The sequence below is a fragment of the Salvelinus alpinus genome, chromosome 22, assembly GCF_045679555.1.
Source record: "Salvelinus alpinus chromosome 22, SLU_Salpinus.1, whole genome shotgun sequence".
NCBI classification, from domain to species: Eukaryota; Metazoa; Chordata; class Actinopteri; order Salmoniformes; family Salmonidae; genus Salvelinus; species Salvelinus alpinus.
The window spans coordinates 29,746,823-29,773,864 of NC_092107.1; the positions used below are offsets into that span (position 1 = coordinate 29,746,823).

Genomic DNA, 27,042 nt, shown 5'->3' on the forward strand with positions numbered 1-27,042 from the left:
CTCTACCAACTGAGCCACACGGGACCTTACATTGTCAAAGCAACAAAAAGGTTTTACAATGATAGTGAACATTTTGAGAAATGTTGGTGTCAAGTGGGTTAAACTCTTCCTGTGCAGAGGGACTTGTAAAATTCTGGAGTCTATTCATATAAAAATATCAGATTTATTGAATTTTCCATGTGGTCTATATTAAAGGGCATGTCATTAAATATGAAAGGCTTTTAAAATGCAATATTGGTGTAGATTTTCTACTTAAAGGCTCATTGCAATCAAAAACATGATTTCCCTGTGTGTTATATTCCCTGAGTGTACATAATTCTTTCCATGACATAGACTGACCAGGTGAAACCAGGTGAAAGCTATGATCCCTTACTGATGTCACCTGTACTGCAACGCTGCTGGGTTTTTCACGCTCAGCAGTTTCCCTGTGTGTATCAAGAATGGTCCACCACCCAAAGGACATCCAGCCAACTTGACTCAACTGTGAAAAGCATTTTAGTCAACATGGGCCAGCATCACTGTGTAACGCTTACGACACCTTGTAGAGCCCATGCCCTGACAAATTGAGACTGCTCTGAGGGCTAAAGGGGGTGCAACTCAATATTAAGAAGGTGTTCCACACTGAGGTTGGAATAATACTGTGAAATTGTGAAAATTATGATAATGCCCTTTTAGTGTAAGAGCTGTTTGAAAAATGTTTTGGTGAGATGGAGTTTTAACGGGATATAGTTTTGGCCTACCTGTTGACATCATCAATCGATAAATTAGTTAATAGACAAATAAGAAAGAGAGTTCCAAACCTCTCTGCCAATAACACATTGTCATTTTCCCCCTTTCAATTCAGACCACTCCCATATAGTCCCAGCAACATTTTTGCTTCAGAAATGGTTCTTTGCTAAGAAGCAACAACAAAAAAATCCAATATTTTAATTGAAAACAATCACAGTAAAGTATGTAATTGTTACCCAGAAATGATTTGATATTCAGATAAAAACAGCCGCATTGGACCTTTAAAATATCAAAGGGAAGCAAAAGGTACTAATTTCATGGAACAACCCAGGTAAGGTCTGATGTCACCTCTGGAGGGGTGAGGGGGGGACATCTGGAAGTCCTCCCACTCTCAGGACATTCCTCCAAAACATATGTCAAATAACGTCTTCTCTCTCTGTCCGATCATCTCGCCTTCTCTTTCTTTGTCTGAGCATCATCATCATTGTCCTCATCATCAGAAGGTAAATACTCCTCTTTTAACTGCGTGCTGTATCCATCTCCTCTCCTCTCTGTGTTAATGCACTGTGTAGGCTAGTTTCAGGACAGCAGAATATTATACTCAAACATTCATGGCATGACATACATGGCAGAAATAACTGGTATCTTATGTAAATATTTGTCTTGTAAAGAGCAGCTTATGATACTGTGGAGAAGTTGTCTGAACAGTTAGAGAAGGCTAGTAGTGTTGTGATGGTAAGATAGTGATGGAGAGAGAGAGGTCTGATATTACTTACTAGAATCAGCTGCTTGATAATAGACGTGTAAACACATATGTATGGAAGTCTAATAGATATATGTGATAGACTGTATATGATGATAGACAGGCTGACATATACAGGGTAAGTAAGTGTGCTCTGCTCTGTCTCCTGTCACTGACTCAGCGAAAGAGGGAGAGAGAGAGCGAGGAAGAAAATAAGATTGGCTAGGCAGCAGCCTATCTCTCTAGGCATCAGCCTCCTATCTTTCTAGGCACCAGCCTCCTATATCTCTAAGCATCAGCCTCCTATCTTTCTAGGCACCAGCCTCCTATATCTCTAGGCATCAGCCTCCTATTTCTCTAAGCATTCGCCTCCTATCTCTCTAGGCACCAGCCTCCTATCTCTCTAGGCACCAGCCTCCTATCAATCTAGGCACCAGCCTCCTATCTCTCTAGGCACCAGCCTCCTATCTCTCTAGGCACCAGCCTCCTATCAATCTAGGCACCCGCCTCCTATCTCTCTAGGCACCAGCCTCCTATCTCTCTAGGCACCAGCCTCCTATCAATCTAGGCACCAGCCACCTATCTCTCTAGGCACCAGCCTCCTATCTCTCTAGGCACCAGCCTCCTATCAATCTAGGCACCAGCCTTCTATCTCTCTAGGCACCAGCCTCCTATCTCTCTAGGCACCAGCCTTCTATCTCTCTAGGCACAGGCACCTGCCATGCACTGACGCCCTCCAGTCACACATACTGTACTGTGGAATCTGTCTTTGTCACTGGGAGTGGGTGGATATGAGAATCAGCGTTTATCTGGCACTAAGCAAGACAGGGAGTGGAGAGGCACTGATGGGCTCTCTGAGAGGGGTTACTTTGCTGAATAAGGTAGGGGAGGTGGGAGAGAGAGGGAGTGAGAGGGAGGGGAAGAGTGAGTGAGAGAGAGAAAGGCAGGGAGCGATGTGGTAATTCACAAATGTGTTTTGATTCAAAAAAGTGTAGGTTAGTGTTTTACATATACAGTGGGGCAAAAAAGTATTTAGTCAGCCACCAATTGTGCAAGTTCTCCCACTTAAAAAGATGAGAGAGGCCTGTAATTTTCATCATAGGTACACTTCAACTATGACAGACAAAATGAGAAAAAAAATCCAGAAAATCACATTGTAAGATTTTTAATGAATTTATTTGCAAATTATGGTGGAAAATAAGTATTTGGTCACCTACAAACAAGCAAGATTTCTGGCTCTCACAGACCTGTAACTTCTTCTTTAAGAGGCTCCTCTGTCCTCCACTCGTTACCTGTATTAATGGCACCTGTTTGAACTTGTTATCAGTATAAAAAACACCTGTCCACAACCTCAAACAGTCACACTCCAAACTCCACTATGGCCAAGACCAAAGAGCTGTCAGTTCCCTCATTCAACTTTTTCACTCCGGACGCTTTATCTGGACATGGTTCGTCAACACCTTCAACAGCCGAAGCTAAGTAGTAACATTAACATGATGTCTTCTAATTGCAGTCGCTGTACTCATAATATACAGGAGAACGATCGCCTTACGGCGAGAATAGCTGTGCTACAAGCCCAGCTTCAGACGCAATCGTTAGGCAAGGGTAATTTCAGTGTAGGAAAGGAAGAAACAGCGTCTGTGCCACCAGTAAGTACAGATAGTAACGTTAGTATAAATCCCCCCGCACAGTCCCCGCAGCCGGACAACTTTCTCATGGCTTCTGGAGGGAAATGCTGTTGGAATGCCCAACCGGTGTCGCTCATTCAGCCGACAGAAACTTTCAACCGGTTCTCCCCATTATGTAGCGAGTCGGAGTCTGAGTCTGAGTCTTCTCTTGTCTCTACTCCTCCCGTTACGGGGTCTGAGACGCCGAAGGCTCCCACCATTAGCTCTGACAAATTGAAAACCCTAGTCATTGGCGACTCCATTACCCGCAGTATTAGACTTAAAGCGAATCACCCAGCGATCATACACTGTTTACCAGGGGGCAGGGCTACCGACGTTAAGGCTAATCTAAAGATGGTGCTGGCTAAAGCTAAATCTGGCGAGTGTAGAGAGTATAGAGATATTGTTATCCACGTCGGCACCAACGATGTTAGGATGAAACAGTCAGAGGTCACCAAGTGCAACATAGCTTCAGCGTGTAAATCAGCTAGAAAGATGTGTCGGCATCGAGTAATTGTCTCTGGCCCCCTCCCAGTTAGGGGGAGTGACGAGCTCTACAGCAGAGTCTCAGCACTCAATCGCTGGTTGAAAACTGTTTTCTGCCCCTCCCAAAAGATAGAATTTGTAGATAATTGGCCCTCTTTCTGGGACTCACCCACAAACAGGACCAAGCCTGACCTGCTGAGGAGTGACGGACTCCATCCTAGCTGGAGGGGTGCTCTCATCTTATCTACCAACATAGACAGGGCTCTAACTCCTCTAGCCCCACAATGAAATAGGGTGCAGGCCAGGCAGCAGGCTGTTAGCCAACCTGCCAGCTTAGTGGAGTCTGCCAATAGCACAGTCAGTGTAGTCAGCTCAGCCATACCCATTGAGACTGTGTCTGTGCCTCGACCTAGGTTGGGCAAAACTAAACATGGCGGTGTTCGCCTTAGCAATCTTATTAGGATAAAGACCTCCTCCATTCCTGCCATCATTGAAAGAGATCGTGATACCTCACATCTCAAAATAGGGTTACTTAATGTTAGATCCCTCACTTCAAAGGCAGTCATAGTCAATGAACTAATCACTGATCATAATCTTGATGTGATTGGCCTGACTGAAACATGGCTTAAGCCTGATGAATTTACTGTGTTAAATGAGGCCTCACCTCCTGGTTACACTAGTGACCATATCCCCCGTGCATCCCGCGAAGGCGGAGGTGTTGCTAACATTTACGATAGCAAATTTCAATTTACAAAAAAAAAAATGGCGTTTTCGTCTTTTGAGCTTCTAGTCATGAAATCTATGCAGCCTACTCAATCACCTTTTATAGCTACTGTTTACAGGCCTCCTGGGCCATATACAGCGTTCCTCTCTGAGTTTCCTGAATTCCTATCAGACCTTGTAGTCATAGCAGATCATATTCTAATTTTTGGTGATTTTAATATTCACATGGAGAAGTCCACAGACCCACTCCAAAAGTCTTTCGGAGCCATTATCGACTCAGTGGGTTTTGTCCAACATGTCTCTGGACCTACTCACTGCCACAGTCATACTCTGGACCTAGTTTTGTCCCATGGAATAAATGTTGTAGATCTTAATGTTTTTCCACATAATCCTGGACTATCGGACCACCATTTTATTACGTTTGCAATCGCAACAAATAATCTGCTCAGACCCCAACCAAGGAGCATCAAAAGTCGTGCTATAAATTCTCAGACAACACAAAAATTCCTTGATGCCCTTCCAGACTCCTTCTGCCTACCCAAGGACGTCAGAGGACAAAAATCAGTTAACCACCTAACTGAGGAACTCAATTTAACCTTGCGCAATACCCTAGATGCAGTTGCACCCCTAAAAACGAAAAACATTTGTCATAAGAAACTAGCTCCCTGGTATACAGAAAATACCCGAGCTTTGAAGCAAGCTTCCAGGAAATTGGAACGGAAATGGCGCCACACCAAACTGGAAGTCTTCCGACTAGCTTGGAAAGACAGTACCGTGCAGTACCGAAGAGCCCTCACTGCTGCTCGCTCATCCTACTTTTCCAACTTAATCGAGGAAAATAAGAACAATCCAAAATTTCTTTTTGATACTGTTGCGAAACTAACTAAAAAGCAGCATTCCCCAAGAGAGGATGGCTTTCACTTCAGCAGTAATAAATTCATGAACTTCTTTGAGGAAAAGATCATGATCATTAGAAAGCAAATTACGGACTCCTCTTTGAATCTGCGTATTCCTCCAGGGCTTAGCTGTCCTGGATCTGCACAGCTCTGCGAGGGCCTGGGATCGGGAGAGACACTTAAGTGTTTTAGTACTATATCTCTTGACACAATGATGAAAATAATCATGGCCTCTAAACCTTCAAGCTGCATACTGGATCCTATTCCTACTAAACTGCTGAAGGAGCTGCTTCCTGTGCTTGGCCCTCCTATGTTGAACATAATAAACAGCTCTCTATCCACCGGATATGTACCAAACTCACTAAAAGTGGCAGTGATAAAGCCTCTCTTGAAAAAGCCAAACCTTGACCCGGAAAATATAAAAAACTATCGGCCTATATCGAATCTTCCATTCCTCTCAAAGATTTTAGAAAAAGCTGTTGCGCAGCAACTCACTGCCTTTCTGAAGACAAATAATGTATACGAAATGCTTCAGTCTGGTTTTAGACCCCATCATAGCACTGAGACTGCACTTGTGAAGGTGGTAAATGACCTTTTAATGGCGTCAGACCGAGGCTCTGCATCTGTCCTCGTGCTACTAGACCTTAGTGCTGCCTTTGACACCATCGATCACCACATTCTTTTGGAGAGACTGGAAACCCAAATTGGTCTACACGGACAAGTTCTGGCCTGGTTTAGATCTTACCTGTCGGAAAGATATCAGTTTGTCTCTGTGAATGGTCTGTCCTCTGACAAATCAACTGTACATTTCGGTGTTCCTCAAGGTTCCGTTTTAGGACCACTATTGTTTTCACTATATATTTTACCTCTTGGGGATGTTATTCGAAAACATAATGTTAACTTTCACTGCTATGCGGATGACACACAGCTGTACATTTCAATGAAACATGGTGAAGCCCCAAAATTGCCCTCGCTAGAAGCCTGTGTTTCAGACATAAGGAAGTGGATGGCTGAAAACTTTCTACTTTTAAACTCGGACAAAACAGAGATGCTTGTTCTAGGTCCCAAGAAACAAAGAGATCTTCTGTTAAATCTGACAATTCATCTTGATGGTTGTAAAGTCGTCTCAAATAAAACTGTGAAGGACCTCGGCGTTACTCTTGACCCTGATCTCTCTTTTGACGAACATATCAAGACTGTTTCAAGGACAGCTTTTTTCCATCTACGTAACATTGCAAAAATCAGAAATTTTCTGTCCAAAAATGATGCAGAAAAATTAATCCATGCATTTGTTACTTCTAGGTTAGACTACTGCAATGCTCTACTTTCCGGCTACCCGGATAAAGCACTAAATAAACTTCAGTTAGTGCTAAATACGGCTGCTAGAATCCTGACTAGAACCAAGAAATTTGATCATATTACTCCAGTGCTAGCTTCCCTACACTGGCTTCCTGTTAAGGCAAGGGCTGATTTCAAGGTTTTACTGTTAACCTATAAAGCGTTACATGGGCTTGCTCCTACCTATCTTTCCGAGTTGGTCCTGCCGTACATACCAATACGTACGCTACGGTCACAAGACGCAGGCCTCCTAATTGTCCCTAGAATTTCTAAGCAAACAGCGGGAGGCAGGGCTTTCTCCTATAGATCTCCATTTTTATGGAACAGTCTGCCTACCCATGTGAGAGACGCAGACTCGGTCTCAACCTTTAAGTCTTTACTGAAGACTTATCTCTTCAGTAGGTCATATGATTGAGTGTAGCCTGGCCCAGGAGTGTGAAGGTGAACGGAAAGGCTCTGGAGCAACGAACCGCCCTTGCTGTCTCTGCCAGGCCGGTTCCCCTCTCTCCACTGGGATTCTCTGCCTCTAACCCTGTTACAGGGGCTGAGTCACTGGCTTGCTGGTGCTCTTTCATGCCGTCCCTAGGAGGGGTGCGTCACTTGAGTGGGTTGAGTTACTGACGTGATCTTCCTGTCTGGGTTGGCGCCCCCCCTTGGTTTGTGCTGTGGTGGAGACCTTTGTGGGCTATACTCGGCCTTGTCTCAGGATTGTAAGTTGGTGGTTGAGGATTTCCCTCTAGTGGTGCGGGGGCTGTGCTTTGGCAAAGTGGGTGGGGTTATATCCTTCCTATTTGGCCCTGTCCGGGGGTTTCTTCGGATGGGGCCACAGTGTCTCCTGACCGCTCCTGTCTCAGCCTCCAGTATTTATGCTGCAGTAGTTTGTGTCGGGGGGCTAGGGTCAGTTGGTTACCTGGAGTACTTCTCCTGTCTTATCCAGTGTCCTGTGTGAATTTAAGTATGCTCTCTCTAATTCTCTCGTTCTCTCTTTCTCTCTGAGAACCTGAGCCCTAGGACCATACGTCAGGACTACCGGGCATGATGACACCTTGCTGTCCCCAGTCCGCCTGGCCTTGCTGCTATTCCAGTTTCAACTGTTCTGCCTGTGGTTACGGAACCCCTACCTGTCCCAGACCTGCTGTTTTCAACTCTTAATGATCGGCTATGAAAAGCCAACTGAGATTTATTCCTGATTATTATTTGACCATGCTTGTCATTTATGAACATTTTGAAAATCTTGGCTCTCTCTAATTTTCTCCTTCTCTCTTTCTTTCTCTCGGAGGACCTGAGCCCTAGGACCATACGTCGGGACTACCGGCCGTGGTGACTCCTTGCTGTCCCCAGTCCGCCTGGCCTTGCTGCTATTCCAGTTTCAACTGTTCTGCCTGTGGTTACGGAACCCCTACCTGTCCCAGACCTGCTGTTTTCAACTCTTAATGATCGGCTATGAAAAGCCAACTGAGATTTATTCCTGATTATTATTTGACCATGCTTGTCATTTATGGAAATTTTGAAAATCTTGGCTCTCTCTAATTTTCTCCTTCTCTCTTTCTTTCTCTCGGAGGACCTGGGCCCTAGGACCATGCGTCGGGACTGCCGCCCGTGGTGACTCCTTGCTGTCCCCAGTCCGCCTGGCCTTGCTGCTATTCCAGTTTCAGCTGTTCTGCCTGCGGTTATGGAACCGCCAACTGTCCCAGACCTGTTGTTTTTCAACTCTTGATGATCGGCTATGAAAAGCCAACTGAAAATTATTCATGATTATTATTTGACCATGCTTGTCACTTATGAACATTTTTGAACATCTTGGCATAGTTCTGTTATAATCTCCACCCGGCACAGCCAGAAGAGGACTGGCCACCCCTCATAGCCTGGTTCCTCTCTAGGTTTCTTCCTAGGTTTTGGCCTTTCTAGGGAGTTTTTCCTAGCCACCGTGCTTCTACACCTGCATTACTAGCTGTTTGGGGTTTTAGGCTGGGTGTCTGTACAGCACTTCGAGATATTAGCTGATGTACGAAGGGCTATATAAAATAAAATTGATTGATTGATTGACACCATAAACAAAATTGTAGACCTGCACCAGGCTGGGAAGACTGAATCTGCAATAGGTAAGCAGCTTGGTTTGAAGAAATCAACTGTGGGAGCAATTATTAGGAAATGGAAGACATACAAGACCACTGATAATCTCCCTCGATCTGGGGCTCCACGCAAGATCTCACCCCGTGGGGTCAAAATGATCACAAGAACGGTGAGCAAAAATCCCAGAACCACACGGGGGGGACCTAGTGAATGACCTGCAGAGAGCTGGGACCAAAGTAACAAAGCCTACCATCAGTAACACACTACGCCGCCAGGGACTCAAATCCTGCAGTGCCAGACGTGTCCCCCTGCTTAAGCCAGTACATGTCCAGGCCCGTCTGAAGTTTGCTAGAGAGCATTTGGATGATCCAGAAGAAGATTGGGAGAATGTCATATGGTCAGATGAAACCAAAATATAACTTTTTGGTAAAAACTCAACTCGTCGTGTTTGGAGGACAAAGAATGCTGAGTTGCATCCAAAGAACACCATACCTACTGTGAAGCACGGGGGTGGAAACATTATGCTTTGGGGCTGTTTTTCTGCAAAGGGACCAGGACGACTGATCCGTGTAAAGGAAAGAATGAATGGGGCCATGTATCGTGAGATTTTGAGTGAAAACCTCCTTCCATCAGCAAGGGCATTGAAGATGAAACGTGGCTGGGTCTTTCAGCATGACAATGATCCCAAACACACCGCCCGGGCAACGAAGGAGTGGCTTCGTAAGAAGCATTTCAAGGTCCTGGAGTGGCCTAGCCAGTCTCCAGATCTCAACCCCATAGAAAAAATTTGGAGGGAGTTGAAAGTCCGTGTTGCCCAGCAACAGCCCCAAAACATCACTGCTCTAGAGGAGATCTGCATGGAGGAATGTGCCAAAATACCAGCAACAGTGTGTGAAAACCTTGTGAAGACTTACAGAAAACGTTTGACCTCTGTCATTGCCAACAAAGGGTATATAACAAAGTATTGAGAAACTTTTGTTATTGACCAAATACTTATTTTCCACCATAATTTGCAAATAAATTCATTAAAAATCCTACAATGTGATTTTCTGGATTTTTTTTCTCATTTTGTCTGTCATAGTTGAAGTGTACCTATGATGAAAATTACAGGCCTCTCTCATCTTTTTAAGTGGGAGAACTTGCACAATTGGTGGCTGACTAAATACTTTTTTGCCCCACTGTAGAGGGCGATGGGATCTTTATGTTCAGTGATAAGTACTGAGGTGAATCTTAACCAGAGCCCGTTCTAGACAGTAAGCTCCAATGCCACCTGTTTCTCTGGTGATGACCTGTTTCAACTCATCTGTCCCAGTCAACATAACATTTATCCTCCATGACTGGGCCAGTGACATCATCAACTCTGCAAATATATCCTTTGCTTGTTTATTGTCCAAAACACATTTATACTAGAAACACATTCATACTTTATTTCCATTCCACAGAATAAAGAAACAGGCAGGACAGGAATGAGCCAATATTGGGTTTAAATTTAGAGCAAGAGGAAGTCTTAGCCCTGGGTTGGAGGAGACTGTTGACAGACAGACCAGCCAACCACACCAGTCTAGGGGTGTGTCCCAAATGGCTCCCTATTCCCTATATAGTGCACTACTTTTGACCTGGGCCCATAGGGAATAGGGTGCCATTTGGGACCCCAGCTAGAGCCTTATAGTTAAACACTTCGCCCCAGACTGATGCTGGAATAATATGCTACTGAATAGCTTGTATTTTCATCATTTATTTTCTCATTATAATTTTTTTCTTCGCTGTCCTCTCATGTTCATATAATATTATTACTTTTGCTAGTATTTTACAGCTGTAGCTGAAACGACAGACGCCATGGCAACCGTGGATGGTTTTCCCGCCAGTTTCTATGGTGAGCCAGGGGTGTTGGGCATGTTATCCAATGGGATCAGTGCGTTCCTGGTTCTACTGCAGAACTTCAACACCGCTAGAACCGGAGTACCGGTACAGGGGGTGGAAAACATTCTGGCAGGTACGCTAATCAATCCATCCGTTCATCATGATCACTATCTAACTCTACTCTATGTTCTTGCTGTTGTGTTTCAGTTGGTTGTTTAGCATCAGTAACAGTGTTGTGTGTTTGTAGGTGGTTGTTCAACATCACTAACTGTGTTGTGTGCTTGCAGGTGTTCACCTGATTCTGATAGGTGGTGTGTGTCAGCTGATCGCCGGCCTCCTGTCGTTCCGCAAATACGACCACCTAAGCAGCACTGCCTTCATCGGCTACGCAGCGCTCTGGGGGAGCTATGGCGCCACACGCATCTTCCAGGGTGCCTCCCAACAAATCACAACCAACTTGACCCTGTCACATGACCTGATGAGCAACATGACAATGCACACTTCCCTCATAACCAACCTATCCCTGTCAGCGGAACTCATCAACGGCACCTCGCGGAGCCCTGATTGGCTGTTCTTCCTGCACATTCCCCAGACTGCCATCGCGGGATTGGTCCCGTACATCCTCCTCTCCTTCCTATTGGCCTTCTGTTCGGCCACGGTAAACGTCATCATGCCCTTTGTGTTCGGCGCCATCACGCTGACGCTGCTGTTCGAGGCCGTGATATTGGGAGTGTCCTCCGCCTGGCCGCTGATCGTCTCCGGTATTCTAGAACTCCTCATCCTTCTTTTCGCCGTGTACGGCAGCGCAGCCCTGCTGGTGAAAGGCCTGGCACAGCGCTACGTCTTGAAGGGGTTCGGCAACCCCCTGTTTAACGTGCTCCTACTGGGGACCAATCAAACTCCCACGGCCAGCGCTCAGAGCCTGGGACAGGAGAAGAAGAAGAACACGAAGTACGCTGAACCCCAAGCGCTCTGCTTTTTTTGCGACACCGTGTCTCCATTCATCCTGTTGTTCTACAGCTTCGGCTATGTCACGTCCTTCTCCCTGGGGGCCGTGTGGGTGTCCATCATCTCTGCTGCTCAGCTCCTCTCCAGCTACTATGCTCACCTGCGGCATGATGGCTACCTGGCCATCAAGGCCGGGCTGCATGCCACTTACTGGCTGACCAAGGCGTGGGAGGAGTTTGTGTTGTCGCCCCTGATCGTGTCGGAGCCGAAGGTAGAGGTGGCTGCTGGGAGACAGGCAATGGTTGGTGATTGGTTCTTTGTGACGGCAGCGCTGCTCCTTTTATTGGTTAGTCTCAGTAATGACACCCTGGAGGTGGCCCACAATGCATTGTTCCTGCTGCTGTCCGTGTCCACGGTCCCCCAGATCCCCCTCCAGGGGTACTACATGTTCTTCGGGGTGTCCTGCTCCCTGTTTGCCGCTGCCTCGCTTTACGGGACATTCTGCCGCCTCATCAACTCCATTGCTGAGAAGATTCTGATCCCTGTGGGTTCTCAGCTCGTCTCCTCTGACCGCCTCCGCTCCATCCTGTGCTGCTGCTGTTCCCCGGGGAAACTCCAGGGGGCGCTGTCATCATCACCACCGACAATTCAGATCACTGACACCCTATTCTACCTGACCAACGGGGTGGCAGCTCTCTCGGCACTCCACTCGGCCTCGTCCAGTCAGAGTGGGGTGTTCCTGCGGCTGAGCGTTCCGTGGGTGCTGGTGTCAGGAGCGTTGGTACAGGGGTTGATCAGCAGACTGCAGGTCAGGGGAGGACAGAGATTTGGGTCCGTCATCCCATCCTTCTACATGGTTGTCTGGGCTACATGGACATGGTACCGCTTCGCAGGTACATGGTTGACTTGTGCTGCCTCCTAAATGACACCTTATTCCTTATACAGGGCTCTTGTCAAAAGTAGTGCACTATATAGGGAATAGGGTACCATTTGGGATGTACACTGAAGGATTAGATTAGAAGACTTTATTATCCATTAGGTTTACGCAAAATGGAAATTTGGCTTTGGTGCTGACATACATATAGAATTTGACACATTTCACACATTGACAGATCCTAACAGGAAGAATGTGCCTTTAAGTTTAGCCTAAATCATACAATAATGTCAAGAGGAGACTTGCAGGACAGTTAGTCAGTGTTACTGTTGTTGTTGTCTCCATGCTCTGTGACCTGTTTAGTAACCAGTACTCTCTGTTCTATTCTCAGGCCTCATGCTACAGATCTCTCCAGCAGGGTCTTTAGGGTTCACAGCTGGAACCATCGCTTTCCTGGTCATCAACGCTTTCCTCATGCTCATCGGTCAGTCTCTTCATGAAATGACCAAAATCTACCTGTTCACCTGCTTCAACAGATAAAGAGAGTGAAAAACGGAGGTTGTGTTTGGCACCCTATTCCTTATGTAGCCCTATGGGCCCTGGTCACAAGTAGTGCTTCACCATAGTGCAGGGATCATCAACTATATTCAGCCGAGGGCAAATTACAAATCATTTGTAGACTGCAAATGAACCGCAAGAAGCCCGAACAGATATAACATTTGACTAAAACATAGTAATTTCAAACATTGTTTACATTTCTACACAATCACATATATCTCTCTATTATGCGTGGGAATACCTTGGAACAGATTTCCAAAATTAAAATCAATTGGAGCTGATTTGCTGGTGTTTTTACAGTCTTTTATATCCAACAATTGTTTTTGCTCAGAAAAATGTATATGCCAAATAAATGTGTCCGTGGGCCGCCGTTGAGGAAGCCTGATATAGGTCATAGGTGACCATTAGGGACACATGCAGTGTATTCATCCTGTATTGCTAACTTTCTCCATGTCTTCTCCCCTCCACCTCTCCATTTCTATATCTCTCCATATTTCCATGTGTCCACCCTCCAGCTGCGTATGGGAACCTGGTCCTCTTGTCTCTGACCACAGTCATGGAGGTAGTCCTGGTCTGTTTCCTCCTGTCCACCCTCCAACAGCTCCCCTACCAGTTGGAGAGTAAGGAACCTGCTTCTCACCTCACTACCCTTACGGTCTCAGACCTACTGCACAGTATCTCTACCATAGTGAACATGTATGCTTTAAGTTCAAAACATTGCATCATGTACACATTGTTTTGAGACCTAGATGTCAGTTGAATGTCACTGTTCTAACATTGCTCTTGCGTTCTTCCTACAGTTGCCATGCTAGCTGTGTTCTCTATCATCTGTGTGTATGGAGCCCTGGCATCGCTGGTCAACTGTACCTTCTCTCAGAGACTGCTGCCCCTCGGCCCACCACTGTTCAAGGTGAGAACAATACACTCCATTCCGTATTTCATTCTGTTCCATTCCATTCCGTTCCATTCCATTCCGTTCCATTCCGTTCCGTTTCATTCTACTCCATTCCATTCCGTTCCGTTTCAGTCTACTCCATTCCATTCCGTTCCGTTTCATTCTACTCCATTCCATTCCGTTCCGTTTCATTCTACTCCATTCCATTCCGTTCCATTCTATTCTATTCCATTCGGTTCTCGTTCCATTCCATTTGTTTCTGTTCTGTTACATTTCATTCCATACCATTATGTCCTACTCCATTCTGTTCTGCTCCATATCTTCTCTCTTTGTGTTGTGTCTCAGGATGTGAAGCAGAGGAAGGCGTTGTCGCCTGACTCGCCCTGTCCCGTAGCAGACTCCAGGCTGACTAGTGGACTCCTGAAAATCAACAAACTGCTAGACGACGGGGGGGTCTGTGGAATCCCCACCGACACTGTCTACGCCCTGGCTGCCTCCTGCAAGAACCCTCACGCCATCGAGAGCATCTACAACATCAAGGTAACACTCACATTATCAGTAACATACTGTCCTCATACTCTTAAACAAGCCAATGTTACTCCAGCAAGTAGGCTACTGGTCCTTAGAGCCTGATATGAACAATTGTCCTGGAACAATCCTAATGTTATACTGTGAATTGTCATGCACTGGCTCACAAAATTTTGTTTTTGGATGAAACTAAATAACACTTGATCTTTGACCTCTAACCTCTCTTTGACCTCTTTTAGGACTGCCCAGCAGAGAAGCCAATCTATATCTCCAGTGTAGAACAGCTGGGCCAAGCCCCTTGACCCCTGACCTCTAACCCCTGACCTGTCTCTCTGACCCCTAACCAGGACCGCCCAGCAGAGAAGCCGATCTGTATCTGTATTTCCAGTGTGGAGCAGCTGGTGGCTGCCAAGCCCCCCTTCAGTCCTCTACTCTGGGAGTTCATGAGGAACGTCTACCCTGGAGGAATCAGCTGCATCGTCTGCAAGGGAGATTGGCTACTCAGACTGGGTCAGTACCATGGTGGCAAATTACCAGTGGAGGCTGGTGAGGGGAGCTCATTATAATATTTTGAATGGAGTGTAATAGATGGCATGGAGTGAATGGAATGGTGTCAAACATGTGGTTGATACCATTCCATTGACTCCATTCCAGCCATTATTATGAGCCGTTCTCCCCTCAGCAGCCTCCACTGCAAATTACAGTTATTTTATTTCTGCTGCACTGGGATAGGTTAACAGAAATTATTTGAATTACATGTTGACTTTTGGGGGTTTATCTAAACTAAAACAGTGTTTTTAATCGTTGTGTTCGAGGTGATTGTGAGGTGATTGTCTACATGTGTTGTCCAGGTGTGGGTCCGGCCTACGACCGCGTGGGGACCAAGGACAGCATTATGATCCGAGTCCCTGACCACACCGTTACCGGACACCTGTGTGACATCACCGGCCCACTCGCCATCACCTCAGCCAATCCCAGCGGAGAACCCGACAGCACGCACCATGACATGGTCATCAGGTAACAGTCTAGCATAATACTCACCTGTACTCAAGCGTGTTGGTGGTTATTCATAAAACATTATAGTGGTAAATGATCACCATTTATAACATGTCATCAGTATCAGTCAGCCTGCTGTGTAAATGTACAGTTATGCTAATGTATCTGTGTTAGTCCTCTACTAGTTATTGGGTCATAATGTAGATGATGTTCTTTACTCTTGATGCTGTTTTGAACCTGAACCTATACCTGAACTTACTCTCAAACTGTCTTCCTAATACTGATAGTGACACTGTCTCCTCTATCTGTGTGTGTTTCAGTCGTCTGGGCCATAAGCTCCAGGGTGTTTTGTGTGACGGGGAGTCCAACGAGGTCGTAGCCTCCACAGTGGTCAACTGCCTCAAGATAGATGAAGGTATGATGTACAGTACAGAAGCCCACTACAATAAGTCATAACTAAAGCCTCTTAGGCTTTGTGTTGTCCCACCTAGGGTTGCAAGATTCCAATAACTTTCCCCAAATTCCCAGGTTTTCCAGATATCCTAGTTGGAAGATTCCTGGATTTCAGAAGGATTTAAGTAGGAATTTCCAAAATCCTACAAGCAGGATTTTAGTTAAAGTTACTGAGACTTTGCAACCCTAGTCCCACCCAATGGTTCCTTGTGTGTCAATGATCACTTAGTCAGAATTGTTTCCTTCTCCCCCAGGTACGATTAGCATCGTGAGGGAGGGCTGTGTACCGGCTATCAAGGTTCGACAGATCTTTGAGAGGGTGAAGAGCAGTATGCTATGAAGAGGACCTTCCCACTCCATCCTCTCCTTCCCCCATCCTATGTTGACCAATGATGATGCTCAGATCAGATACTGGACCCACACATCTCAGGCCACCAGCCAATGAAGAGTGTTCTCTTGAAGATAACTGAAGATTAAATGTGAGAGTGTAAAAACGTGGCATAATTGTTGTAATGTTGGGATAACTGAATGCTAATCAATTCGTTGTGATGAGAAGACTGTAGTGAAAGCCAAATGCAATCTTTGCTGACCTTATTGTTATAACATGTTTTAATCAAGGAAATGACCTATGTATTCAGTATATTTGTTGTAGTTTTAGAGGTACGATACAGATGTTGTGAATTCTAGATTGATGTTAGATTTTTGTTCTGTAATAAAGTGCGACCAGAAAACTCTAGGTTAGAAACACCATAATACGTTGATGTCACGTTCGTTATAATGAGTGGACCAAGATGCAGCGTAGTATGTTTCCATCCTCTTTATTTGGAAGAGAAAACAAAGAAAAAAAACAATAAAGCGCAAAATTAAACGTGAAGCTCAATGTAGTGCTCGCAGGCAACTATACCTAGACAAGATCCCACAAAGTACAATGGGGAAATGGCTGCCTAAATATGATCCCCAATCAGAGACAACGATAAACACCTGCCTCTGATTGGGAACCTTACCAGGCCAGATGACCCACCCTAGTCACACCCCGACCTAACCAGCATAGAGAATAAAAAGCTCTCTATGGTCAGGGCGTGACACTTGATGTTGAATTAAGTCTAAATTAGCATTTATTAAGGACTATGTACTGTGGATGAATGTGTGATGCTTCTGGGGAGAAATTAAGGATTATTTATTGTAATGGTGAGGTAAGATTTATGTGGGATTGAATGTATTGTTCCATTTGGGAGATTTACACAGGCCAAACAGCATACATGCAGCATTTAAATTACCTGATTTCTATAATTTGTCCTGACAATGTGTTGCAATGGTTATGTGTATATGTCTGTTATTGTTTAAATCTACTTCATATTAAAACTCAACTAAACTAACATCTCCAGTTTCTTTTCTGTTTTTAATACTGTAACCAATATTTCTCATGTCTTATAATGAATAAACAAGTGTCAATGATCAGCCTAAAACAAGATGTGTCCACCATAAGACCCAGCATCTGAACAGATAAAAACCACATTAATAAATAGAACATTACTACAGGATCTCCATGTAGAAAACAGGTCTGTAGAACTATGGAGTAGGGCTCTTTTGGGTCTAGTTTTAGAGGATGCTTTATATCCTGCTTTTAACGTTACAGCAGGCACTGGGGAAATCCACTTCCTGCATAGTTGGTCAACTGGAAACCAATTCTGACTGTTAGCCAGCCTGCCAGCTTAGTGGAGTCTGCCACTAGCACAGTCAGTGTAGTCAGCTCAGCTATCCCCATTGAGACTGTGTCTGTGCCTCGACCTAGGTTGGGCAAAACTAAACATGGCGGTGTTCGCTTTAGCAATCTCACTAGGATAAAGACCTCCTCCATTCCTGCCATTATTGAAAGAGATCGTGATACCTCACATCTCAAAATAGGGCTACTTAATGTTAGATCCCTCACTTAAAAGGCAGTTATAGTCAATGAACTAATCACTGATCATAATCTTGATGTGATTGGCCTGACTGAAACATGGCTTAAGCCTGATGAATTTACTGTGTTAAATGAGGCCTCACCTCCTGGTTACACTAGTGACCATATCCCCCATGCATCCTGCAAAGGCGGAGGTGTTGCTAACATTTACGATAGCAAATTTCAATTTACAAAAAAAAAAATGACGTTTTCGTCTTTTGAGCTTCTAGTCATGAAATCTATGCAGCCTACTCAATCACTTTTTTATAGCTACTGTTTACAGGCCTCCTGGGCCATATACAGCGTTCCTCACTGAGTTCCCTGAATTCCTATCAGACCTTGTAGTCATAGCAGATAATATTCTAATTTTTAGTGATTTTAATATTCACATGGAAAAGTCCACAGACCCACTCCAAAAGGCTTTCATCAACTCATCGACTCAGTGGGTTTTGTCCAACATGTCTCTGGACCTACTCACTGCCACAGTCATACTCTGGATCTAGTTTTGTCCCATGGAATAAATGTTGTAGATCTTAATGTTTTTCCTCATAATCCTGGACTATCGGACCACCATTTTATTACGTTTGCAATCGCAACAAATAATCTGCTCAGACCCCAACCAAGGAGCATAAAAAATCGTGCTATAAATTCTCAGACAACACAAAGATTCCTTGATGCCCTTCCAGACTCCCTCTGCCTACCCATGGACGTCAGAGGACAAAAATCAGTTAACCACCTAACTGAGGAACTCAATTTAACCTTGAGCAATACCCTAGATGCAATTGCACCCCTAAAAACTAAAAACATTTGTCATAAGAAACTAGCTCCCTGGTATACAGAAAATACCCGAGCTCTGAAGCAAGCTTCCAGAAAATTGGAACGGAAATGGCGCCACACCAAACTGGAAGTCTTCCGACTAGCTTGGAAAGACAGTAGCGTGCAGTATCGAAGAGCCCTCACTGCTGCTCGATCATCCTATTTTTCCAACTTAATTGAGGAAAATAAGAACAATCCGAAATTTCTTTTTGATACTGTCGCAAAGCTAACTAAAAAGCAGTATTCCCCGAGAGAGGATGGCTTTCACTTCAGCAGTAATAAATTCATGAACTTCTTTGAGGAAAAGATCATGATCATTAGAAACCAAATTACGGACTCCTCTTTAAATCTGCGTATTCCTCCAAAGCTCAGCTGTCCTGAGTCTGCACAACTCTGCCAGGACCTAGGATCAAGAGAGACACTCAAGTGTTTTAGTACTATATCTCTTGACACAATGATGAAAATAATCATGGCCTCTAAACCTTCAAGCTGCATACTGGACCCTATTCCAACTAAACTACTGAAAGAGCTGCTTCCTGTGCTTGGCCCTCCTATGTTGAACATAATAAACGTCTCTCTATCCACCGGATGTGTACCAAACTCACTAAAAGTGGCAGTAATAAAGCCTCTCTTGAAAAAGCCAAACTTTGACCCAGAAAATATAAAAAAACTATCGGCCTATATCGAATCTTCCATTCCTCTCAGTTTTTTTGGGAAAAAGCTGTTGCGCAGCAACTCACTGCCTTCCTGAAGACAAACAATGTATACGAAATGCTTCAGTCTGGTTTTAGACCCCATCATAGCACTGAGACTGCACTTGTGAAGGTGGTAAATGACCTTTTAATGGCGTCAGACCGAGGCTCTGCATCTGTCCTCGTGCTCCTAGACCTTAGTGCTGCCTTTGATACCATCGATCACCACATTCTTTTGGAGAGATTGGAAACCCAAATTGGTCTACACGGACAAGTTCTGGCCTGGTTTAGATCTTATCTGTCGGAAAGATATCAATTTGTCTCTGTGAATGGTATGTCCTCTGACAAATCAACTGTACATTTCGGTGTTCCTCAAGGTTCCGTTTTGGGACCACTATTGTTTTCACTATATATTTTACCTCTTGGGGATGTAATTCGAAAACATAATGTTAACTTTCACTGCTATGCGGACGACACACAGCTGTACATTTCAATGAACCATGGTGAAGCCCCAAAATTGCCCTCGCTAGAAGCCTGTGTTTCAGACATAAGGAAGTGGATGGCTGCAAACTTTCTACTTTTAAACTCGGACAAAACAGAGATGCTTGTTCTAGATTCCAAGCAACAAAGAGATCTTCTGTTGAATCTGACAATTAATCTTGATGGTTGTAAAGTCGTCTCAAATAATACTGTGAAGGACCTCGGCGTTACTCTGGACCCTGATCTCTCTTTTGACGAACATATCAAGACTGTTTGTCACGTTCCTGACCTTACTTCCTTTATTTTGTCTTTGTTTAGTATGGTCAGGGCGTGAGTTGGGGTGGGCATTCTATGTTATGTGTTTCTATGTTGGGTTCAATGTATTAGCCTGATATGGTTCTCAATTAGGGGCAGGTGTTTTACGTTTCCTCTGATTGAGAACCATATTAAGGTAGGCTGTTCTCACTGTTTGTTTGTGGGTGATTGTTCCTGTGTCAGTGTTTGTGCCACACGGGACTGTTTTCGTTCGTTTCGTTTATTTCATTCGTGTGTTCCTTCCTGTTCGTGCGTTCATGTTATATGTTCACAAGTTCAGGTCTGTTCACATCGTTTCTTGTTTTGTAGATTGTTTAAGAGTTTTTCCGTCTTCATTATTATTAATAAACAAATATGTATTCAACCAACGCTGCGTTTTGGTCCGATCCATGCTCCTCTTCAGACGAGGAGGAAAACGACCGTTACACTGTTTCAAGGACAGCTTTTTTCCATCTATGTAACATTGCAAAAATCAGAAACTTTCTGTCCAAAAATTATGCAGAAAAAGTTATCCATGCTTTTGTTACTTCTAGGTTAGACTACTGCAATGCTCTACCTTCCGGCTACCCAGATAAAGCACTAAATAAACTTCCGTTAGTGCTAAATATGGCTGCTAGAATCCTGACTAGAACCAAAATATTTGATCATATTACTCCAGTGCTAGCCTCCCTACACTGGCTTCCTGTTAAGGCAAGGGCTGATTTCAAGGTTTTACTGCTAACCTACAAAGCATTACATGGGCTTGCTCCTACCTATCTTTCCGATTTGGTCCTGCCGTACATACCTACACGTACGCTACGTTCACAAGACGCAGGCCTCCTAATTGTCCCTAGAATTTCTAAGCAAACAGCTGGAGGCAGGGCTTTCTCCTATAGAGCTCCATTTTTATGGAATGGTCTGCCTACCCATGTGAGAGACGCAGACTCGGTCTCAACTTTTAAGTCTTTACTGAAGACTCATCTCTTCAGTGGGTCATATGATTGAGTGTAGTCTGGGCCAGGAGTGTGAAGGTGAACGGAAAGGCTCTGGAGCAACAAACCGCCCTTGCTGTCTCTGCCTGGCCAGTTCCCCTCTCTCCACTGGGATTCTCTGCCTCTAACCCTATTACAGGGGCTGAGTCACTGGCTTACTGGTGCTCTTTCATGCCGTCCCTAGGAGGGGTGCGTCACTTGAGTGGGTTGAGTCACTCTGTTGTTGTTTTGAGTGATGTGATTGCTGGCACCGTCTCGTTCCGCAGGATGGTTAGATCTGATTTTAAAGTATCAGAAACCTCCTGTATTTGGGTCTCAATCGTAGCAACTACCTCCGTTTTCATTTGAACTATCTCAGAGAGTAGCAGTTTGATGGCCTCGAGAATGTTCATTTCAGCGCCGCCAGGCCAAGCCGCACCCCTGGGTAAAGTGTGAGTCTCCGGGCCCTCAGACTCAGCAGAGGGCGCTGATGAGAGTGGGTCTTGTAGACCGGGTTTTCTCAAAGTCATGTTTTTTGCCTTATGTTTCGTTGACATGCTGACATTCGAAAGCAAAGTAGTCTTGGTTTTTACGGAAAGGGATCACCAAACTAATATTTGAAAATAAATACGGTTCTGCTGCAAAATTCACATACATTTTAAGAATACTGCGGGAGCAAACGGAAAACACGTCAGTCGCACATGGCGTCCCTCCAACCCCCCTTTAACTCACATTTCTATGTGAATTTGGTCAGGTTACAAAGGTACACATTGCAGTTTTAAGTAGCATAGGGTGCCAAAGTAGGGTTAGGATTTGTATGAGTAATAAACAGTAGGTAGGCTACCAGAGTGAAGATGAAGTCTTTGTCAGGAGAGCTGCCATAGTTATTCACCAGCAGCAGCACAGCAGCAGAGAACCTGCAAGAGAAACCAACAACAAAACAAGGTAAAAACACTGGCTTTAGACCAGACCAACTCACAAAAAGTCCATTGTTTGACAAGAACCCATGAACACAGCTCCGTATTCGCCCTCTATTGGCAAAGTTTCTGTACTGGAACTTGACAGACACACTTGACCCCTTTTACTCACATCCAGGGTCGTGAGGGACAGTGTTGCCTCACGATTCGTCGACACGCACACAATTAGTAGCCTATGGTCGAGTTTCTGTCCGACTAAATGCACAGGCATTGAATTGCATTCAAACTTCGGTTGGCTAGGCTAACTAGGCCTTTTCCATCCAAAATTATTGACTGGAGTAATTCAATCAACAAATAGTGATGACATAGTCTGAACTGTGTTAAAGCAGTTCAAGCTCAGCCATGTTAGTTCTATTGTCTAATGGAAGGGGGAAAGGGGTATACCTAGTCAGTTGTACAACTGAATGCATTCAACTGAAATGTGTCTTCCGCATTTAACCCAACCCCTCTGAATCAGAGAGGTGCGGGGGGCTTGCATAAATCGACATCCACGTCTTCGGAGCCAGGGGAACAGTGGGTTAACTGCCTTGCTCAGGGGCAGAATGACAGATTTTTACCTTGTCAGCTCGGGGATTCGATCCAGCAACCTTTCGGTTACTGGCCCAACGCTCTAACCACTAATGACAGTTGTCTCAGTTGACAGTTGTCTAATGACAGTGTAACAAAAAATGTGTTAGTCTAGTTTTGAAATAGAATACTATTATGAACAAGTGCAAGGTTGCTTCAGACATGGTTTTCACCCTCTCTAGGGCCAGGAGTTTTTCCAGGAGTTTTTTTTTAACTATGTGACCTGGTTGGAAAACTCTGGTCCCATCATAGCCCATATAAACCATTTTACAACTGATTATTCGCTATGGCAAATCAAATCAAATCAAATTGTATTTGTCACATGCACAATTTGATTTGATTTGATTTGCCAGAGCGAGTAATCAGTTGTAAAATGGTTTATATGGGCTATGATGGGACCAGAGTTTACCAACCAGGTCACATAGTTTAAAAAAACTCCTGGAAAAACTCCTTACAGTGCAATGCTTACTTACAAGCCCTTAACCAACAATGCAGTTAAAAAAAAAAGAAAAAAGAATAAGAAATTAAAGTAACAAATAATTAAAGAGCAGCAGTAAAATAACAATAGCGAGGCTATATACTGTACAGGGGTTACCGGTACAGGGTCAATGTGTGGGGGCACCGGTTAGTCGAGGTAATTGAGGTAATATGTACATGTAGGTAGAGTTATTAAAGTGACTATGCATAGATAATAAAAGAGAGTGGCAGCAGCGTAAAAGGGGGGGCAAATCAATTTAAATGTATTTATAAAGCCCTTCTTACATCAGCTGATATCTCAAAATGTTGTACAGAAACCCAGCCTAAAACCCCAAACAGCAAGCAAATAGCAATTTGTATGGCAATACAAACAGTCTCGGTAGCCATTTGATTAGCTGTTCAGGAGTCTTATGGCTTGGGTGTAGAAGCTGTTTAGAAGCCTCTTGGACCTAGACTTGGCCCCCCGGGTACCGCTTGCCATGCGGTAGCAGAGAGAACAGTCTATGACTAGGGAGGCTGAAGTCTTTGACAATTTTTAGGACCTTCCTCTGACACCGCCTGGTATAGAGGTCCTGGATGGCAGGAAGCTTGGCCCCAGTGGTGTACTGGGCTGTATGCACTACCCTCTGTATTGCCTTGTGGTCAGAGGCCGAGCAGTTGCCATACCAGGTAGTGATGCAACCAGTCAGGATACTCCCAATTGTGCAGTTGTAGAACCATTTGAGGATCTGAGGACCCATGCCAAATCTAGAATCTAGGGGACTAGATTTTGTCGTGCACTCTTCACGACTGTCTTGGTGGGTTTGGACCATGTTAGATGGTTGGTGATGTGGACACTAAGGAACTTGAAGCTCTCAACCTGCTCCACTACAGCCCCGTCGATGAGAATGGGGGCGTGCTCTATCCTCCTTTTCCTGTAGTCCACAATCATCTCCTTTGTCTTGATCACGTTGAGGGAGAGGTTGTTGTCCTGGGACCACATGGCCAGGTCTCTGACCTCCTCCCTATAGGCTGTCTCGTTGTTGTCGGTGATCAGGCCTACAGGTACCACTGCTGTGTCATCGGCCATCTTAACGATGGTGTTGGAGTCATGCCTGGCCGTGCAGTCATAAGTGAACAGGAAGTACAGGAGGGGACTGAGCATGCACCCCTGAGGGGCCCTGTGTTGAGGATCAGCGTGGTGAGTGTGTTGTTACCTACCCTTACCAACTGGGAGCGGCATGTTAGGAAGTCCAAGATCCAGTTGCAGAGGAAGGTGTTTAGTCCCAGGGTCGTTAACTTAGTGATGAGCTTTAAGGGCACTATGGTGTTGAACGCTGAACTGTATTCAATGAATAGCATTCTCACATAGGTGTTCCTTTTGTCCAGGTGGGAAAGGGCAGTGTGGAGTGCAATAGAGATTGCATCATCTGTGGATCTGTTAGGGTGGTATGCAAATTGGAGTGGGTCTATGGTTTCTGGGATAATGGTGTTGATGTGAGCCATGACCAGCCTTTCAAAGCTCTTCATGGCTACAGACGTGAGTGCTACGGGTTGGTAGTCATTTAGGCAGGTTACCTTAGTGTTCTTGGGCATAGGAACTATGGTGGTCTGCTTGAAACATGTTGGTATTACAGACTCAGACAGGGACAGTTTGAAAATGTCAGTGAAGACTTGCCAGTTGGTCAGCACATGCTCGGAGTACACGTCCTGGTAATCCGTCTGGCCCTGTGGCCTTGTCAATGTTGACCTGTTTAAAGGTCTTACTCACATCGGCTGAGGAGAGCGTGATCACACAGTCGTCCGGAACAGCTGATGCTCTCATGCATGTTTCAGTGTTACTTGCCTCGAAGCGATCATAGAAGTAATTTAGCTCGTCTGGTAGGTTCGTGTCACTGGGCAGCTCTCGGCTCTGCTTCCCTTTGTAGTCTGTAATAGTTTGCAAGCCCTGCCACATCTGACGAGTGTCGGAGCCGGTTCAGTATGATTCAATCCTTAGTCCTGTATTGATGCTTTGCCTGTTTGATGGTTCGTCGGAGGGCATAGCGGGATTTCTTGTAAGCTTCCCGTGTTAGAGTCCCGCTCCTTGAAAGCGGCAGCTCTGCCCTTTAGCTCAGTGCGGATGTTGCCTGTAATCCATGGCTTCTGGTTGGGGTGTGTACATACAGTTACTGTGGGGGATGATGTCATTGATGCACTTATTGATGAAGCCAGTGACTGATGTGATGTACTCCTCAATGCCATCGGAAGAATCCCGGAACATATTCCAGTCTGTGCTAGCAAAACAGTCCTGTAGCTTAGCATCTGCTTCATCTGACCACTTTTTTATTGACCGAGTCACTGGTGCTTCCTGCTTGAACGTTTGCTTGTAAGCAGCAATCAGGAGGATTAAATTATGGTCAGATTTGCCAAATGGAGTGCAAGGGAGAGCATTGCACTTGTCTCTGTGTGTGGAGTAAAGGTGGTCTAGAGTTTTTTTCCCTCTGGTAGCACATTTAACATGCTGGTAGATATTTGGTAAAACAGATTTAAGTTTCCCTGCATTAAAGTCCCTGGCAACTAATAGCACGTCCTCTGGATGAGCGTTTTCCTGTTTACTTCTAATGGTTTTCAGCTCATTGAGTGTGTTCTTAGTGCCAGCATCGGTCTGTGGGGGTATGTAGACAGCTACGAAAAATACAGATGAAAACTCTCTAGGTAGATAGTGTGGTCTACAGCTTGTCATGAGATACTCTACCTCAGCTGAGCAAAACCTTGAGACATCCTTAGATATCTTGCACCAGCTGTGGTTTACAAATATACATAGACCGCCACCCCTTGTCTTACCAGAGGCTGCTGTTCTATCCTGCCGATACAGTATAAAATCCACCAGCTGTATGTTATTCATGTCATCGTTCAGCCACAACTCGGTGAAACATAAGATATTACAGTTTTTAATGTCCTGTTGGTAGTTTAATCTTGCTCGTAGGTCATCGATTTTATTTTCCAATGATTGCATGGGTTTACTCTCTCGCCAATAAATTCTCAGAAGGCAGCCCGATCTCCGCCCCCTTTTTCTCTGTCTTCTCTTCACGCAAATGACAGGGATTTGGGCCTGTTCCCGGGAAAGCAGTATATCCTTCACATCGGACTCGTCGGACTCGTTAAAGGAAAAAGCTTCTACCAGTTCGTGGTGAGTAATCGCTGTTCTGATGTCCAGAAGTTATTTTCGGTCATAAGAGATGGTAGCAGCAACATTATGTACAAAATAAGTTACAAAAATAAGTTACAAACAACACAAAAAAAACGAACAAAATAGCACAGTTGGTTAGGAGCACGTAAAATGTCAGCCTTCCTCTCCGGCGCCATTCTAGCTTGTCATACCCTACACAGGGATTAACATTAAGGCCTGAAAGGCACTGGCCCATTAGGCAAGTCAGCAGTATGTTTTGGTTGCCTGAAGATTGGGGTAACTTGCCCGAAAATTGGAAAATTCTTGTTTACATGTAGAAATGCCATAATTTGTCCATCACTTAATTAAACAACAGGGAGGAAACAACAAAAAAATCTAATTTACTGGGCAGCTACATCAGACTCATTACTTTTGCAGAGTGTGATGCATAGTCGGCATATAAGGGAGGGAGACATGAGATCGAAAGGGTCAGGGTTCGATGCCCAGTTGAGAATGGGACCTGATGCCTCTCTGCTTGGCATTCAGCATTAAGGAGATGTATTTGGGGTAAGGCCCTGCAAAATACTATTGTCCTGTCCAGGGGGTGGACTTGTACATCAAGCTGCTTCACCCTACATTAACAAAAGATAGGCTCTTGCCCCTATGGCCTTTTTGGCTCAGACAAGGTTTACTTGTCCAAGGCTTACTTACTTACTTACCCATGGCTTGTTTTGTGCCTGGGCCAGAATGGTATAAGCTATCTGCAACAAACAAAAAAAATTGCAAATGTTGAGAACAGTCCTCTTCATGTGAACCTTAAAAAAAAAAAAAAAATGTGTTTTTATGTTTTAATAATTTGTGTTGTATATAAAGTGGCAAGCGAACCAAATATTTTTCTTTAATTTAGAAAAAAAAGCTTTGAGGCTGAAATTG

General features: G+C 44.7%; 1 protein-coding gene across 1 annotated transcript; it reads left to right on the plus strand.

Moving 5' to 3' along the window:
• Positions 1-1,156: 1,156 nt before the first annotated feature.
• LOC139549392 (uncharacterized) lies at positions 1,157-17,142 on the plus strand. The gene is made up of 11 exons (XM_071359859.1): positions 1,157-1,232; positions 10,458-10,647; positions 10,802-12,355; positions 12,728-12,820; positions 13,410-13,514; positions 13,695-13,804; positions 14,135-14,329; positions 14,665-14,827; positions 15,169-15,334; positions 15,634-15,728; positions 16,021-17,142. Exons 2-11 carry the CDS (start codon positions 10,491-10,493, stop codon positions 16,104-16,106), a joined length of 2,724 nt encoding a protein of 907 aa, XP_071215960.1. The 5' UTR covers positions 1,157-1,232; positions 10,458-10,490; the 3' UTR covers positions 16,107-17,142.
• The last annotated feature ends 9,900 nt before the right edge of the window (positions 17,143-27,042 follow it).

Excerpts from the sequence above, each read along its gene's own strand:
- LOC139549392 (XM_071359859.1), top strand. The coding sequence starts at position 10,491 with ATGGCAACCGTGGATGGTTTTCCCGCCAGTTTCTATGGTGAGCCAGGG. Across the intron at positions 10,648-10,801 it reads GGTGGAAAACATTCTGGCAG|GTGTTCACCTGATTCTGATA; the intron begins GTACGCTAATCA and ends GTGTGCTTGCAG. Across the intron at positions 14,828-15,168 it reads AGATTGGCTACTCAGACTGG|GTGTGGGTCCGGCCTACGAC; the intron begins GTCAGTACCATG and ends TGTGTTGTCCAG.